Source organism: Typopeltis vanoorti, chromosome 9, assembly GCF_054136105.1.
Source record: "Typopeltis vanoorti isolate ZY-2024b chromosome 9, IOZ_Tvanoo_1.0, whole genome shotgun sequence".
Classification (NCBI taxonomy): Eukaryota; Metazoa; Arthropoda; class Arachnida; order Uropygi; family Thelyphonidae; genus Typopeltis; species Typopeltis vanoorti.
This window is the reverse complement of record NC_143557.1, coordinates 104,025,028-104,040,586: the sequence shown is the minus strand read 5'-3', so window position 1 is coordinate 104,040,586 and position 15,559 is coordinate 104,025,028. Positions and strand designations below refer to the sequence as shown.

Here is a 15,559-nt window from a genome sequence, read left to right as displayed (position 1 = left end):
TTTTTCTTCTTCATTTATCTTAAGACCTTGAGTATATCATTCTAACCTCAATACATCGGTGATCAGTTTGCAGAAGTGGCAGGTAAGAGGATTTGTAACTTTCAGATCATGTCAACAAGAAGGATCAGGGAAGGGATAGCGGGAATGAACACCTGATTCCCGAAAAGTCCTTTTTAGGACTTCCAGGGTGACAAATGGCAAAATGCTATAGCCAATGAAGTTTTAACTGAGGCTCGGCTATATTGCCGTTACCCAGCCATGACTAGAGCTTTTTAGCTCAATAACACTCTATCCATACAGATTTACTTCATTCAGATGACGGGATAAAGAGTCAAGGACTCTCAGTCCATCGCCCAGTTCTTTTAAGAACTTTAAGAAAGATCATGTCAAACGCCTTTTCGTTTCATAGTTCTCCGATAACACAAAATCCTGGCAAAAGTCCGAATTTATATTAAAATATTTTCTCTTATAAAATTATTTAAAGAAAAATAATTTAATATTTGATATAATAAAACATAAATATTTTGTCTTATATTTTTTCAAAATAATACACAATAAAATTTCTAATATTACAGAAAATTAATAATCAACTTAGCAAAATTGGATTATAGTTGACAATAAAGTAGTTACATAATAAGCAATAAATTACTATTTTTCTACTGATATGAGAAATTCAATCGAATTCGAATGTGAGAAATCAGTTAAATAATGAGAAATTAATATAAGAAATTCAACTTTATTAAGATGAGATACATTAAGTTAACGAAACATCAGTGATATTTAAATACATCCGTTAAGATAAATTATTAATATAAAATTAAAATTAAAATTGTTAATCTAATATACTATTTTAGAAAAAAAAATTTTCCTAATTATACGTTACACTACAGAGTGATTAAATAATATTTTACACCTAATATTTCTCAATATAAGATTTATATATGATGATCGCTAATTATTCCCAACAGAAAACAACAGAAAATAATTCATTCGCTTCCGTGTGTGGTGGCCATGGAAAAAAAAATCGTAATTATTCTGTGATCTCGTTAATAAAATAATTCATTCGCTTCCTCGTGTGGTGGCCATGGAAAAAAAAATCGTAATTATTCTGTGATCTCGTTAAAAAGCGTCCAAAACTCTTGAAGTTTCTTTGTGGTTTCAAATTTGATTCTATTCGCAATAAATAAATATATTCCATGATTCTTGACACATTCATTTCACATCTTAGTGGTCTTCTAGAACATCTTTATATGCTAAAATTCCTAATTTATCAAACAAAATGAAGATTATAATAAGCTTTATTTATCGTATCTTTCAGAGGAAAATAAATCTGAGGCTACTTTCATCAGAGTATAGCTGGAGATGAAAGGTAAGTAAATATCCACTCGAGGATGCCTGTCACCCTTCAGGAAATATATCTTGGTTAAACTGTATGAAAGAAATAGTACGTGTTCAACAACGCCCTCTAACCTTTCCCCACGTACACAGGATATATAAAACCAGATAATAACAATCATTTAGAGCAGTTAAGCCTTCTCGGATTGCATTTTGCTTCGTGGTATCTTTGTTCGTTGCAATGAAGATTTTTGTGAGTAGTTTGTCGATACTTATTTTTTCATTTTTCTTAAATTAACAGGAATTAATACATTCTTTTTGTAGTGATTACATTAATTTAAATTAATAATTAACTAAGCGGATGTATTAATTATAATTGACAATTCAGTATGTTTGACTGCGGATAAGTTTGAAGGAATACGAATTTGTTTAGCCTTTTAACTCGAAATATTTGAAATGAGTTCTGACTGCGTTAATCTTACGTTATTGTGACTTGTCTCTAATGAATAGACTTAATTGTCAAATTAAGTTTATTCATTTATCTTAAATAGTAAAATAATGTGCAATCCTTGCTGATAAGATGTATAACTATTTTTCGTAATAATTTAAGCATATATATATATATATATATATATATATATATATATATATACTAAATGAGGAACACAGAACACAGATAAATCTTCATCCAAATTTAATTAATAACTTATTAGAGTGCTAATTAAAGATATGATTAGAATGGTCCTACTTTCCGAACCAAAAATTGGGATAAGTGATCTGTGTACTAATTTTTCGAGTGAGATGTTAGTATAATGGTACAAGATGGCGCCACAATAGCTTTTGGAAAGACAAGAAAAAATAATAATAATATTTAAATTAAAAATTATTTCAGTGAATATTCTATATAATTAAAAAGGTTATTTACTAAATGTACTGTTTTCAAAATATTTTGTAATTTAACAAATTTTGAATAATAGTAGTGCGCAGCCAATCATGACTCTCGTATACCATATATTAATTTTCATACCCTCTAAATAACTAACAATATATATAATACAAATGGCGATTTGAAAGATTAATCGACCGTGAGATGCGGTGATTAATAATACCCTTGGAGGGTAATGGGCGGTAATGTAGCCAATGAAGTTCTAACTGAGGATCGGCTATTGCTGTTACCCTTCTGCCATGATCAGAGCTTTAATAGTTCAATAACACCTTATCCCTACACTGTCCTCTACAGATAACGGGGAAGATGAAAAGCATTTTTGCTTCGCCCCTTTAAGCCAGTCCTTATAAGGATAAGGACAAATGGCGAGGAGATGCAGTGATTGATTCATTCAATCCAATACCCTTGGAGGGTAATGGATAGTAATGCTGTAGCTAATGAAGTTCTAACTGAGGCTCGGCTATTGCTGTTACCCTCCTGCCATGATCAGAGCATTAATAGCTCAATAACACCTTATCCTTACACTGTCCTCTACAGATATCCCTACACTGTCCTCTACAGATAACTGGGAAGATAAAAAGCATTCTTGCTTCGCCCCTTTAAGCTAGTCCTTATAAGGACAAATGGCGAGGTCGGTGGTTGAAAAGGTATGTGAGTGATGGATGAAACTCTGCGAGGGTAATGGATTTGGCACAACACAATAGTTTTTGGAAAGACAAGGAAAAAAAAAGCAAAATAATAACATTTAAATTAAAAATTATTTCAGTGAATTTTCTATATATAATTAAAAAATGTTATTTACTAAATGTACTGCTTTCAAAATATTTTGTAATTTATCAAATTTTGAATAATAGTAGTGCGCAGCCAATCATCGCTCTCGTATACCATATATTAATTTTCATACCCTCTAAATAACTAACAGTATATATAATACAAATGGCGAGGTCAGTGGTTGAGAAGGTATGTGAGTGATGGATGAAACCCTGGGAGGGTATTGGATGGCAATGCTGTAGCCAATGAAGTTTTAATTGAGGCTCTGCTATTGCTGTTACCCTTCTGCCATGATCAGAGCTTTAATAGCTCAATAACATCTTATCCCTACACTGTCCTCTACAGATAACGGGGAAGATGAAAAGCATTCTTACTTCGCCCCTTTAAGCCAATCCTTGTAACGACAAATGGCGAGGAGAATTGTTACCCTGGGAGGATAATGGATGGCAATGCTGTAGCCAATGAAGTTCTAACTGAGGCGCGGCTATTGCTGTTACCCTCCTGCCATGATCAGAGCTTTAATAGCTCAATAACACCCTATCCTTACACTGTCCTCTATAGATAACGGGGAAGATGAAAAGCATTCTTGCTTCGCCCCTTTAAGCCAGTCCTTATTACAGGGTGACCCAAAATTCACGCAAGATTTAAATTTAGCGCCATTTGTGCGGTAAAGTGTTGCCAACGAGTAAAAAAAGACAGCGTGACAGCTGACAGTTCAGGGTTATTAAAAATGACCACACACAGCGAAGAGAGTTCGTTGAATGGATTATGAAACAACAACAAGTGGATGCTTATTTTTCGAACAAAATCATCTTCAGCGATGAGGCTCATTTTCATCTTGATGGCTTCGTTAATCGACAAAATTGTCGCATTTGGGGTTCAGAAAATCCACGAGTGATTGTCGAGAAACAAATACATCCACAACGTGTCACTGTTTGGTGCGGATTTTGGGCTGGAGGTATCATCGGTCCATTCTTCTTCGAAAATGCGGCTGGTAAGGCAATAACAGTTAATGGTGCTCGCTATCGCGACATGATAATCCAGTTTTTTGTGCCTAAATTGCAAGATATGGATGTGGACGACATGTGGTTTCAACAAGACAGTGCCACGTGCCATACAGCCCGAGAAACAATTCAATTACTGCATGAGTCATTTCCTGGTCGTGTAATTTCCCGTTTTGGTGATCAGAATTGGCCGCCCAGATCATGTGACTTAACGCCGTTGGACTTTTTTCTTTGGGGTTTTTTGAAGTCGAAGGTTTATGCCAACAAGCCCACGACCACCCACGCCTTGAAGGAGGAAATTGAGCGCTGTATCAACGAAATTCAGCCACATTTATGCAAAATAGTCATGAAAAATTTCGACAAAAGAGTGCGTATGTGCCAGAAAGTCGTGAAGGCCATTTACCCGATATGCTATTCCATGCATAACCCTATACTGTATACTTTATGAATCAATATAAGAAATTACAATTTTTAATTAAAAACCTGTGTTTTCTATCAAAATGACTTCTTGCGGGAATTTTGGGACACCCTGTATAAGGACAAATGGCGAATTTCATTATTTTAGCTGAGTAACTTGCTTCTTGTAAGGTTTTTTGAGTATGATGGAACTAAGTGTAGTCTGAGAAAGAAGTTGGTGTTTACATCTAAAGCTACTTACAACACGGGATGGTTTGTGATTTTCCACCTTTTAGGTCCTCGATGCTTGTAGTTGCGATTTGCCAAATTGTTGAAGTTTTCATGAAATCTTTAGCAATTAAAGACTGCAGGACAGTCTTTAAATTCATAGTCTCAAGCAATCCGAATGTATTCAGCGTGTATATGATTGTTGTTTGTTTGTTGATTTTTAAATTAATTGCATGAGTGAAGTGTGAAATTCACAAACATTATCATTCAGAATATTAAATCTGTTATTTGACTTAATGTTAATTACACCCTAATAATTATCTTATCGCAATTTCAAATTGTTGACCGGTCTGATATTTTCATTAAAAGGTTTATGTTACATTACATGATGTAACGCCTATAGTGCTGAAATTTGACATCGCAAACCCCAAAGAATTTTTCAACAATCAGTGGTACTGTTTTATTGAGTATCATAGTTGAATATTTAAGTCATGAAATTGCTAACGAAACTTAAAAGTCATTTGCATTGATATCGCTGACCAGAAAGCATTTTTTATGCTTTCTTGTTACTTATGTAAAGTTTAAAATAAATCATTGATACTGTTTATATAAAGAGGGGCCAGTGGTTTACTACTTTGTTTATACCAAGTTTGCTGATTGGTTAAACCGTGATTTTTATACTAAAATACTGCTGTAAAAGGGGAGTTTATTGAATCGTGACTTAGAACATAACATGTAACATGTTCTATAGGTAGAAAACAGTAGTTTTAATTTAAAATGTTACGTTTTGGAGGAGGTTTAGACCCTCTGACAAAGAGGGTCCAAACCTCCTTCAAAGTGTATCAAGGCACCGTGCTGGAACCTGTAGTACTTCCCCTGAACAACTTGTTTCATCGTAGGCAGTGGACCTTCCAACGGGATTCAGCCCCCTGCACACAAGGCGAGGACGACACGGCAGTGGTTGGAGGCGAATGTGCCCGATCTCATAATCCCATCTGATTGGCCATCTGGAAGTCGCGAACTGAATCCGTTGGACTTCAAATTGCGGTCGGAGCTTGAGAGAGAGTAGCCTGCAAAAAAATGACACTCCAGCATCATCTGTCTATAGGTGGATTTGGAGCAAGCCGTGGCAGGGTTCCCGTTGGCCATCATTGATATGTGGTCTCAAAAAATTTGGGCATGCATGCAGGCAAAATGGGGAATTTTCGATAGTTGAGTTTTGTTATATTATATATGCGATTTGTATGTGCTGAAAGCTGTAAATGATTTACTGATAGATTAAAGGTAGGTTTGTATGCTGTTCAAGTTGTAACAGTATTTATGGTAGTAGGTATTCGTTTTTTAATATTTGCTTGTATATATGTGAAAAATATTATATGTATTGTATTTATGTATGTTATTATATGTATTTATATATCTGCGAAAAATATTGTGCATGTATCGTGAATTTTTGTCTTTTATAATAAACACACACACACACACAAAAAAAAAAAAAAAAAAAACTGCCTAGGGAGCATGGAACAACCTCGCGAGCCACATGCGACTCGCGGCCATAGATTTGACCAGTGCTGTATTTTATATATACAACTGTAGTATATGCACATATTTATTAACAAAAGGACAAATTACATCCTAAGTGTGTGAGACCTCTTTAGATTTAAAAAAAAAATAAACTATCAAGAATATTTTATTTTTAATATGCCTATGCTTAAACGCATATTCGATTCTCGTCATGATAAGAGGAATTTTTATATTTGCTTTTTCAACTGTAGGTAACAGAGTGTTTGCCCTGGAAAATCGAATTTTTCATTCCTCTTAAAGGCAAATAGGCCTCGAGAACATTTATAGACTCAATCTACTGTTGGTGGTAGTAGTAGTAGTAGTAGTAGGCAGTAGATGGCGTTGTGTGCTGATGGTGGTAGTAGTAGTAGTAAGATTAAGTGGGGGAGATGATGAGTTGTATATAGTGGAGTAGAGTGCGCTAATGCAATGAGTCCTTGGATGTATCACTTAATAATAATAATAAGCAAACTTGCGAACAGTAAAAGATGGTAACAACATAATATGTTGTTATTCAGGGTTATGTAGGTTTCCAATAATTCAAAGGAGCTCTGAACATGGGCTTATTACTGTACACACATATGGCGTATTGTTGTTTCATATCTGGTTGATCATAGCATTCAGAGGGTCGTTCTCCATAGATTACGAGATTTTTCTCTGTCTTTTTTATAACAGCGGTGCAACATTACTGAATTAATCCATAGAATCAGATGTTTATTCTTCTATGTGGATTAGCTGAAGACTCGTGATGAAAGCTGTGGCCTTTTGTCTCTGGTATTCCATGTCTCTAGCATGCTCTTCGATGCCTTACTCAAGGGATTTCTCTCTGCCCTCAACTCCTTGATATTTTTTCTTCCAGAAAACTGTGTTTAGGTTTAACGGATTCGAGTAACGATTGCATTCTGATGAAAGGAGTAAATAATACTTTAATTCATACATACATAAAATATTTAAATGACACCCAAGTGCACACAATTAGAGAATATTCAAAACAAAATGCTGAGTACTTATATACAGGTATCCCTCGATTAACACGGTTAATTAATCCCTCGGTGTTACCGCGTATATCGGAATCGTGTTAATCAAATCTAATAATCAATGATAAAAATTACAATTCGTCCATGATCGATTACTGTATTAATAATTCGTAAGAGGAATGACATCATGATGCTCACGCTACGAGGCTTGCATGTTTTTGCTTGGTAAATGTAACCCTGCGGAGCCCCGCGGCGGTAAAAATTGCAGCGTAGGTCGCGGTATATCTGAAAGATACTTTCATTACTAGTATGTGCTAAAATGCAATAAAACATAAAGAAAAAACACTGCAAATGTAATACATGATGGTGCAAATCAAGTGGATATTGAATCCAACATTATTTCATAGCCGAATATAGAAACTACCAGAGTTTCGTGCCGAATATATAGAAACTAAAAGTTTCGGCGGATGCAAGCATAAGCAACCTTATGGGCAACTTGTAGTAAAGGTGGAGTAAGCTCCAGATCACTTTCATTAGTATTTTTCATAATATAAAGCATATCTCCTAGAGGATCATGTATGATAACTAAGCCTCTGGCTCTCTATTTCAGTAATACATGACGGTTTATTTATTTTCAGTTACAATTTAGAAATTATTGAACAAAGAATAAAAAAAAAAAAAAATACTAAACCATACTATATTGACATCGGAGGTCGCGGTATATCTCTCAGATACAATTTACTGTCAAATATCACAAACCTTTACATAACATGTGTTAAACCAAACTGACAGAAAAAAACAGTGCGGAATATCATATGAATATCAATATCATGTGAATATCACTCGTAACATATGAATGCATAGCTACTCATGACCTCCAAGCTATATACTGAATTGTGTAAGAATATTTATATTAAACATTTTGCATGTATCTGTCAGATCAGCTGCGAGCTCCGCTGGGTTAAAGGCGCGTTGATCAAAACTCTTGCCACGTATATCAAGGGATTGCCGCAATTAATTTCGCTGCGTTAATCAAATCCCGCGTTAAGCAAACCCGCATTAAGCAGGGATACCTGTATTCCTTAAAAAAAAGATAAATAAATAATAACAAACATTTACTATTGTCAAAATTATCTATTTTATTATTAAATAAAATAAATTGATATCTGGAATTATTTAATGCTTTATATTTTATAATCTAATATTTAAGATACTTTAATATATATATATATATATATATATATATATATATATATATATATATATATATATATATATATATATATATATATATATATAATATAATATATATATATATATATATATATAATTAAATTAATATCATTATGAGGGTATTAAATAATTATATTAATGTTTTATATAGTATTGATACATTAATATATTAATAGCCTAATTATTTTATAAATATTTATTTATTTTTAATATTAAACTATAATTATTATTTAATATTACAAATTCAGGATCATTTTAAACTATTTTTCTTATGCAAATATTAATTAAATTTCATACACCAGTTAGTAGTTTTTATATGAAGAAGTAATATTCTATCATTGAAAATGTTTTGTGAGAGAAACCAATACCCTTGGAGGGTAATGGATGGCAATGCTGTAGCCAATGAAGTTCTAACTGAGGCTCGGCTATTGCTGTTACCCTCTTGCCATGATCAGGGCTTTAATAATAGCTCAGTAACCCATTATCCATACACTGTCCGCTACAGATAACGGGGAAGATGAAAAGCATTCTTGCTTCGCCCCTTTAAGCCAGTCCTTATAAGGACTATAAGTTTTGTGAGAGGGATAGAATCCGAATATCCTTGGAGGGTAATGGATAGCAATGCTGTAGCCAATGAAGTTCTGACTGAGGCTCGGCTATTGCTGTTACCCTCCTGCCATGATCAGAGCTTTAATTAATAGCTCAATCAATAACACCTTATCCCTACACTGTCCTCTACAGATAACGGGAAATATGAAAAGCATTCTTGCTTCGCCCCTTTAAGCCAGTCCTTATTATAAGGACTAATATTAGTCCTTATAAGGACTGGCTTAAAGGGGCGAAGCAAGAACTATGAAAAGCATTCTTGCTTCGCCCCTTTAAGCCAGTCCTTATTATAAGGACTAATATTAGTCCTTATAAGGACTGGCTTAAAGGGGCGAAGCAAGAACTTATTATATAAGTTTTGTGAGAGGGGAGAGAAAAATCGACCGTGAGATGGGGTGATTAATACCCTTGGAGGATAATGGATGGCAATGCTGTAACCAATGAAGTTCTAACTGAGGCTCGGCTATTGCTGTTACCCTCCTGCCATGATCAGAGCTTTAATAGTCAATAACGCCTTATCCCTACACTGTCCTCTACAGATAACGGGGAAGATGAAAAGCATTCTTGCTTCGCCCCTTAAGCCAGTCCTTATAAGGACTCATAAATAATTAGGTCTGGTCTTTAAAGGATTCTTCCGCTAGAGTCAGTAAATTTAAAGGATTCTTCCGCTAGAGCAGTAAAATAATGTAATTTTGATTTGGTTAGTATAATTGTAATAATATATAATTATAAAATTTTCTAAAATAATATTACATCATCATAATGCATGTCAAGGAGCCTATTCTGGCCTTAAAAGTCATCGCTGAATCTTTTAAGAAGACGTACTGGTTTTCTTTTTCCTAATGGCTTGTACTTTAAGGCTTGTTTTGGTAATCTTTTTAATAAGAGTTACATATCTAATAATATTAGATATGTAACTCTTTTTACAATCAATAATAGTGTAGAGATTATTAAAGAGAAATCCGTCCTACTACATTTAACGGATTTCTGATATAAACATGATTATTGAGTAGCTAATACATGAAGATGTTACAAGAGATATCATTTAAGGCAGTTGGTATTAGCAACGTGGGGTGGGGATCACCATTTGACTGTGCTTTATGCAGTACAGCTGACTACTTCTTCATTGCAATCTAAATTACTCACTACTTCGTATTTTATTTTATATTATTTATTTTATTTATATATTATAATTATTAATATTAATTCTATTTTTTTTATTTTATTTTTGGAATAGCCCGTAAATTCTGGTTAGCTTTATTTTTTAAATATTGCAACCATTCAACATTACATTATTTTTTATTTTGTCATACATTCATTGAAATTTATCCGCCGAATGAAGCCTTCATCCCATATAAAGACAATACCAATACAATATAATTAAGGTGTCACCTTGTCATTGATTTTCTGTATTACTTAAAGTTGGTTGGAAGATTTCTCTTTAATAATCTCTACACTGTTGTCTGACACCAATTTGTTGTTTATTTATGGCGATAGTTAGTTTTTGTTTCCTACAGATTCTTGGTAGGAAAGTTTATACGTAAACTTATTTAAAACCAACTTTCTTCTTAACACATTAAATTATGTGTTCACTTGTATACAAGCTTAGCTTTAGTGTTACTAATGCAGTGTCATCTAGTGACAGACTTTGCAACTATAGATGCTGAGTTGTAAATTTGATTATATTTAATTATTTTGATTTTTTGAAAAAAAAAAAAAAAAAAAACCTGCTTTTCTAAAAGATGACGTCATAAAATTGATTTTTTTATGAAGTTCATTGGTTCAAGATTTGATGCTATTATTATGTATTTTTTTTCCCAGGCTAGTACTATTATCTTTTTTTTTTATTATTATTTTCTTTATTTTTCCAATCAATGTTTCAACATATTTTTGATTATTTATGAACATAATTTCCACTAGGCCAAAACTAAATTTGAAATAAATAAATAAAAATAACGTTTTATTTTATTTTATTTTATTTTTTTAAATTTTGTTGAAGTAACTATATTGTAGTTATTTATAATAACCACAGTTAACCACAATGGGTAACTTACAATGTAATAATGTTAACGAAATAAACATGGACGTTATGTGTTTTAATGTTTATTGAAATAAGTGGATCGAATATCGAGTACAAGCAGGAGTTGATCTGGAAAATATAAACAAGAAAACTGACCATTTCTACGCGTTCCCAGAGTCTCATCCTCTCACTCGTGAGGTGGGCAACGAACCGTTTGAAAACCACTATCCAAAGTTATCTAAAACAATTTCATAGTTGTTATTTAAGTATTTTAATATCTAGATGTATTTTATAATAAATTTAATTTTATATATAAAAATAATAGAAGAATAATATTCTATGAATTTATATAAATGTTTTTTAAATTTTTTAAAAAATTTATTTATTTTGAAATTGGTTTGAAAACACCATTTAATTTCAAATATAAATAATATTTAATAATCTTGCTTTATACATAAAGTTACTGTTGAGGCCAAATTACCTTATCTCTTGCATAACGATATTATCATGTCATGTTAGCTTACAAGCTAGAAAAATAACATAATAATTTTAACATTTCATTTTGTCAGATTTTGTACAAGCTACATATATAAATTTTTAGACAGATTTAAAAAGTGTTTTTAGTAATTCCAGCACATTTTGTACAAGCTACTATATATAACATAATAATTTTAACATTTCATTTTGTCAGATTTTGTACAAGCTACTATATAGACTTTTTTTAGACAGATTTAACAAGTGTTTTTAGTAATTCCAGCATATACAAGAGATATTCAGGCTTCTTGTTCCCAATGGACGGAAGAAATTATCAGCAGAATCGTTTTAAAATAAATAAAAAATCATTATAACCATATTTTAATTAACATTAATAATGACTTTGACGTACACTTTAATGCTATCTTTTGTTTCATTAAATTAAATGCAAATATTTTTCATCGCGTCTCTAAACTCTTGGTAAACTTTAAATAAAAAGTTCATTTGATTACCGTATTTTAAAACAAGTATATACTTTTCCAGGTGGCGCTACTTTCTGCGGCAACTGTCTTTTGCTCGGTTTCGGGTTACGGAAGACTAATGCACGTTCCTCGTGACACAATTCTAGGGAATGCTAATCAACCGTTCATCTGTACAGACCAAACTGGAGAAACTTTAATCCCAGCAAATGTTGGAAATTCTTTTTATCCGAGAAATGATTTAAGATCTTTACTCCTTGCAAACGGTATAAGACGTTGGCCACTGAGATATCCTAAAAGGCTTTTAACATACAGGGAGAGACCGTGGGCCTTTTCAGGAGGTCTAGTTCAAATTCCTTTAGGAGGCTATAAGTATTTTCCTCGTTACCACAGACGGTACTTATTACATAGACCTAAACAGAATTTTTTAAGCAACCTCTGGCACATACTTGCCCCGAATGCTGAAGTTGATATGGGCAGAGACGATCTAGATTATGGCGATAAACTGTATGGATATGCAGGACTTGGAGGATATAGGAAATACGGAGATTTGTATGGTGATTATGGTGGATATTATCCTGGAAATTGGGAAGATTATGTCCAAGGAGGTTAAAAACAGACGTAAGTATGCATTCAGAACTGTCTAGTTTTCAAATAGTTTAATTAATATTTATTATTATTATTATTTTAAAGTCAATGTTTTTGAAACATTGACTAAACACATACATTTTTGTTTAATTTGTTTATCGATATTTTCAGGCGAATTTTCTTTCCACGAAGATGCAGTCCATTCCGTCCATTTTGCCATCGAATTTCACAATAGCTTACTTATAATCAAAATTTTGAAATGTAAAATATTTAATAAATCATTTATAAACATTTATGTGTGTGTCTCTGAAGTAGTTTCAAACAAAATTGTGTTCTGTTAATGCGAATCTATAAACATAAAAGCAATCATTCTTGTAGAAACAAGGCAAAATGATGATATAAATACTTCCACACTTCCATGACACTAGGCCAACAGGAGAAGACTACAATATCATTCTAGTTGCATTCTAGGGGAACTGTTTCAGTCTTTTTATAGAATTTAACAGAGTTTTTTTTTTTTTTCATTCTGTAATTCCGAAAAAAACTGATAGAACTCATGTTATTTCACAAAGTAATAATATTTAGGATTAGGAACACAATATGGCGGCAGTTATTTGTTGTATTCTCGTACCTTATAAACTTGCACGTTGAGAGTAGATGTGAATCCTACCCATTCCCTTTGGAAAGTATAATTAGCATTAGAACGTGGGGGGTGGGGGGGTTGAAAAAATTGACATGTTCCCTAAATAGGAATCTAAATAGGTTCGCTATTTGTTTAGTCTCCATTACATAATTTGCGTTTAACAATTATGAAACTGAGAACCAAATTACTTTCAGCTTCATTGTTATCGAAACAATGTATTTTCCCAATCTATTTCCATTTATATAAGCTTTAGCACATGAAACAATAGTTCTGGGATCTGACATATTCTTGCATTTTTTTAAATTTATGCGTATGATGTAGATCATTATGGACGTATCTCGATCGGAAACATCTATTTGGAAGAGCAGTTCATTAATACCTGGAGATAATATACAAAGTTTTAGGGTAAGCAACGCAGATCGAAATATTCTTTAATGAACAACTAAAAATTATAGTGAGAAAATATATTATAAACTATACAATTAAATCCGGAAGATATTAATCAAATATATCTGACCATATTCATTATTTAAGAATGAAAAGTGTTCATGATACCGAGGGATTTGGAAAAGAATGAACAGTTATAAATATCAATGCATTGTTTTATTTTCCCCTCCCGGGCTGTGTTAGTTCCTAACTGAATACACTCATGAGCCAAAATATTACGATCACCTAACCTACTTCAGTTAGGTGGTCTCGGTTTTAGGCTCACTTTTCTTCTTAATATAAATGAAGTTTTTTTTTTCCTTCTAAAGGTTAAAACATCACAAGAATCCATTATTGAAGCGCCCAGAAATGAATTAACTTATCCGATTTGGGAATCCCAATCGGTTCCAGTTCCCACAAGACCACGTAAAGGTGGCTACTCAAGATTTTGGCATCCAGAAAAATTCTTATCAGTCGAGTACGACACCGTTTTCAAATTAAATCCATCTCGCAAGACCAGGACACTTCGTCGGGACATATTATTTAAATTTCTCCGAAAAGATGACGAAGTAGAGGAGGTTAGATGATTTTGTTACATTTCTTGTTTAGCTGTAGAGTGCTTAAAATTTACTGAAGTATCTCTAAAAGAGATTAAATAGAGAATAATTCATATTCCTCATAGTTAGTTTTTAATTTTAGTGGCCAAAAAAATCGACAATACACTGCAGGTTGACCGATTTGGAAATTCTCAATGTGATTATAAACGAGCCGGATAAAACAGTCTTGAAAACAAGGAACATTGTGACAGGCCGTTTATTAGCTCTTAAAGTATTCTCCAAAGCTTTCTACAGTATTCACCCGGTATGTACAAACCAGTGTTATTTTCATCTATAATTCAACTAGATAACAGCAGAATTACTTTACCAGTTTCATCTCTTTTAGCAAAATATTTACCTTCATTGAAAAATCCTCAGATTCTACCATTCATTTAGTTGCTATTTTGAAGTACAAGATATTTTTTTATTCCACTTAATGATAAACGAATGACTGGTTTTATGATCTGTGACTTTACCAGCCCAAGAATGGAATCAGAGATCATCCATGCTTATCCATATCCCTCGATTTCATCCCATTTGCAAATGGGATGTATATGAGCATGACAGTGCTTTTATCACAAAAATGCTTAATGACATTATTACGAAGTGGCTTCAAATTATATTCTCAGATCAAATAATAAAATCCGTGCAATGCTAATCTAAACTTCAGGCTTCAGAACTACAAAGGCTAATTATGTAGTCCTAATGCTTGGTGTGTATTCGTTGTATGATTATCACATAATAGCACGTTTCTTTAAGGAGAAAAGTATCTGTAGAAGAAGAGATGTCTCTTTCGATAGATTTAAACAAAATTATTTAAGCAAATCATCAACTGGGACAAAATTATAGTGCATAATAGAAAAACAAATGTTACTACCTCATCAAGAAGGAAGAAGAGGGCCTTGACCAACAGAAGAGAGAGAGAGAGAGAGAGAGAGAGAGAGAGAGAGAGAGAGAGAGGGAGAGAGAGAGAGAGTCACCTTAACCAAAATTTTGTAATTATTTCATATCATTTCAACTTTTTCCAAAGTTTATCCAGCCACAAATGTAAACATTTGTGGCTGGATTTTAACATGCTGTCTTCATTCAGCATAAACATTAACTAATGATGTGGTAATTAAAATAACTATAGCAATTAAAAACCAAATAAACAGCTTCCACCTTAGTGTGCTGGAAAGAAACCACTAACAACATTGTCGTAATTGGGTATAAAGTCACCTGTCTGCACATGGTGCTGGAATCCCATCTACAGCTAAGAACTTCTATAAAGACGTATC

General features: G+C 32.9%; 1 protein-coding gene across 1 annotated transcript; it reads left to right on the top strand.

Annotated features, from left to right (window-relative positions):
• The first annotated feature begins 1,531 nt into the window (after positions 1-1,531).
• LOC150103364 (uncharacterized) lies at positions 1,532-12,910 on the top strand. The gene is made up of 3 exons (XM_090398382.1): positions 1,532-1,588; positions 12,094-12,650; positions 12,789-12,910. The coding sequence occupies exons 1-2, from the start codon at positions 1,577-1,579 to the stop codon at positions 12,640-12,642; spliced, it is 561 nt and encodes a 186-aa protein (XP_090254508.1). The 5' UTR covers positions 1,532-1,576; the 3' UTR covers positions 12,643-12,650; positions 12,789-12,910.
• Positions 12,911-15,559: the final 2,649 nt, after the last annotated feature.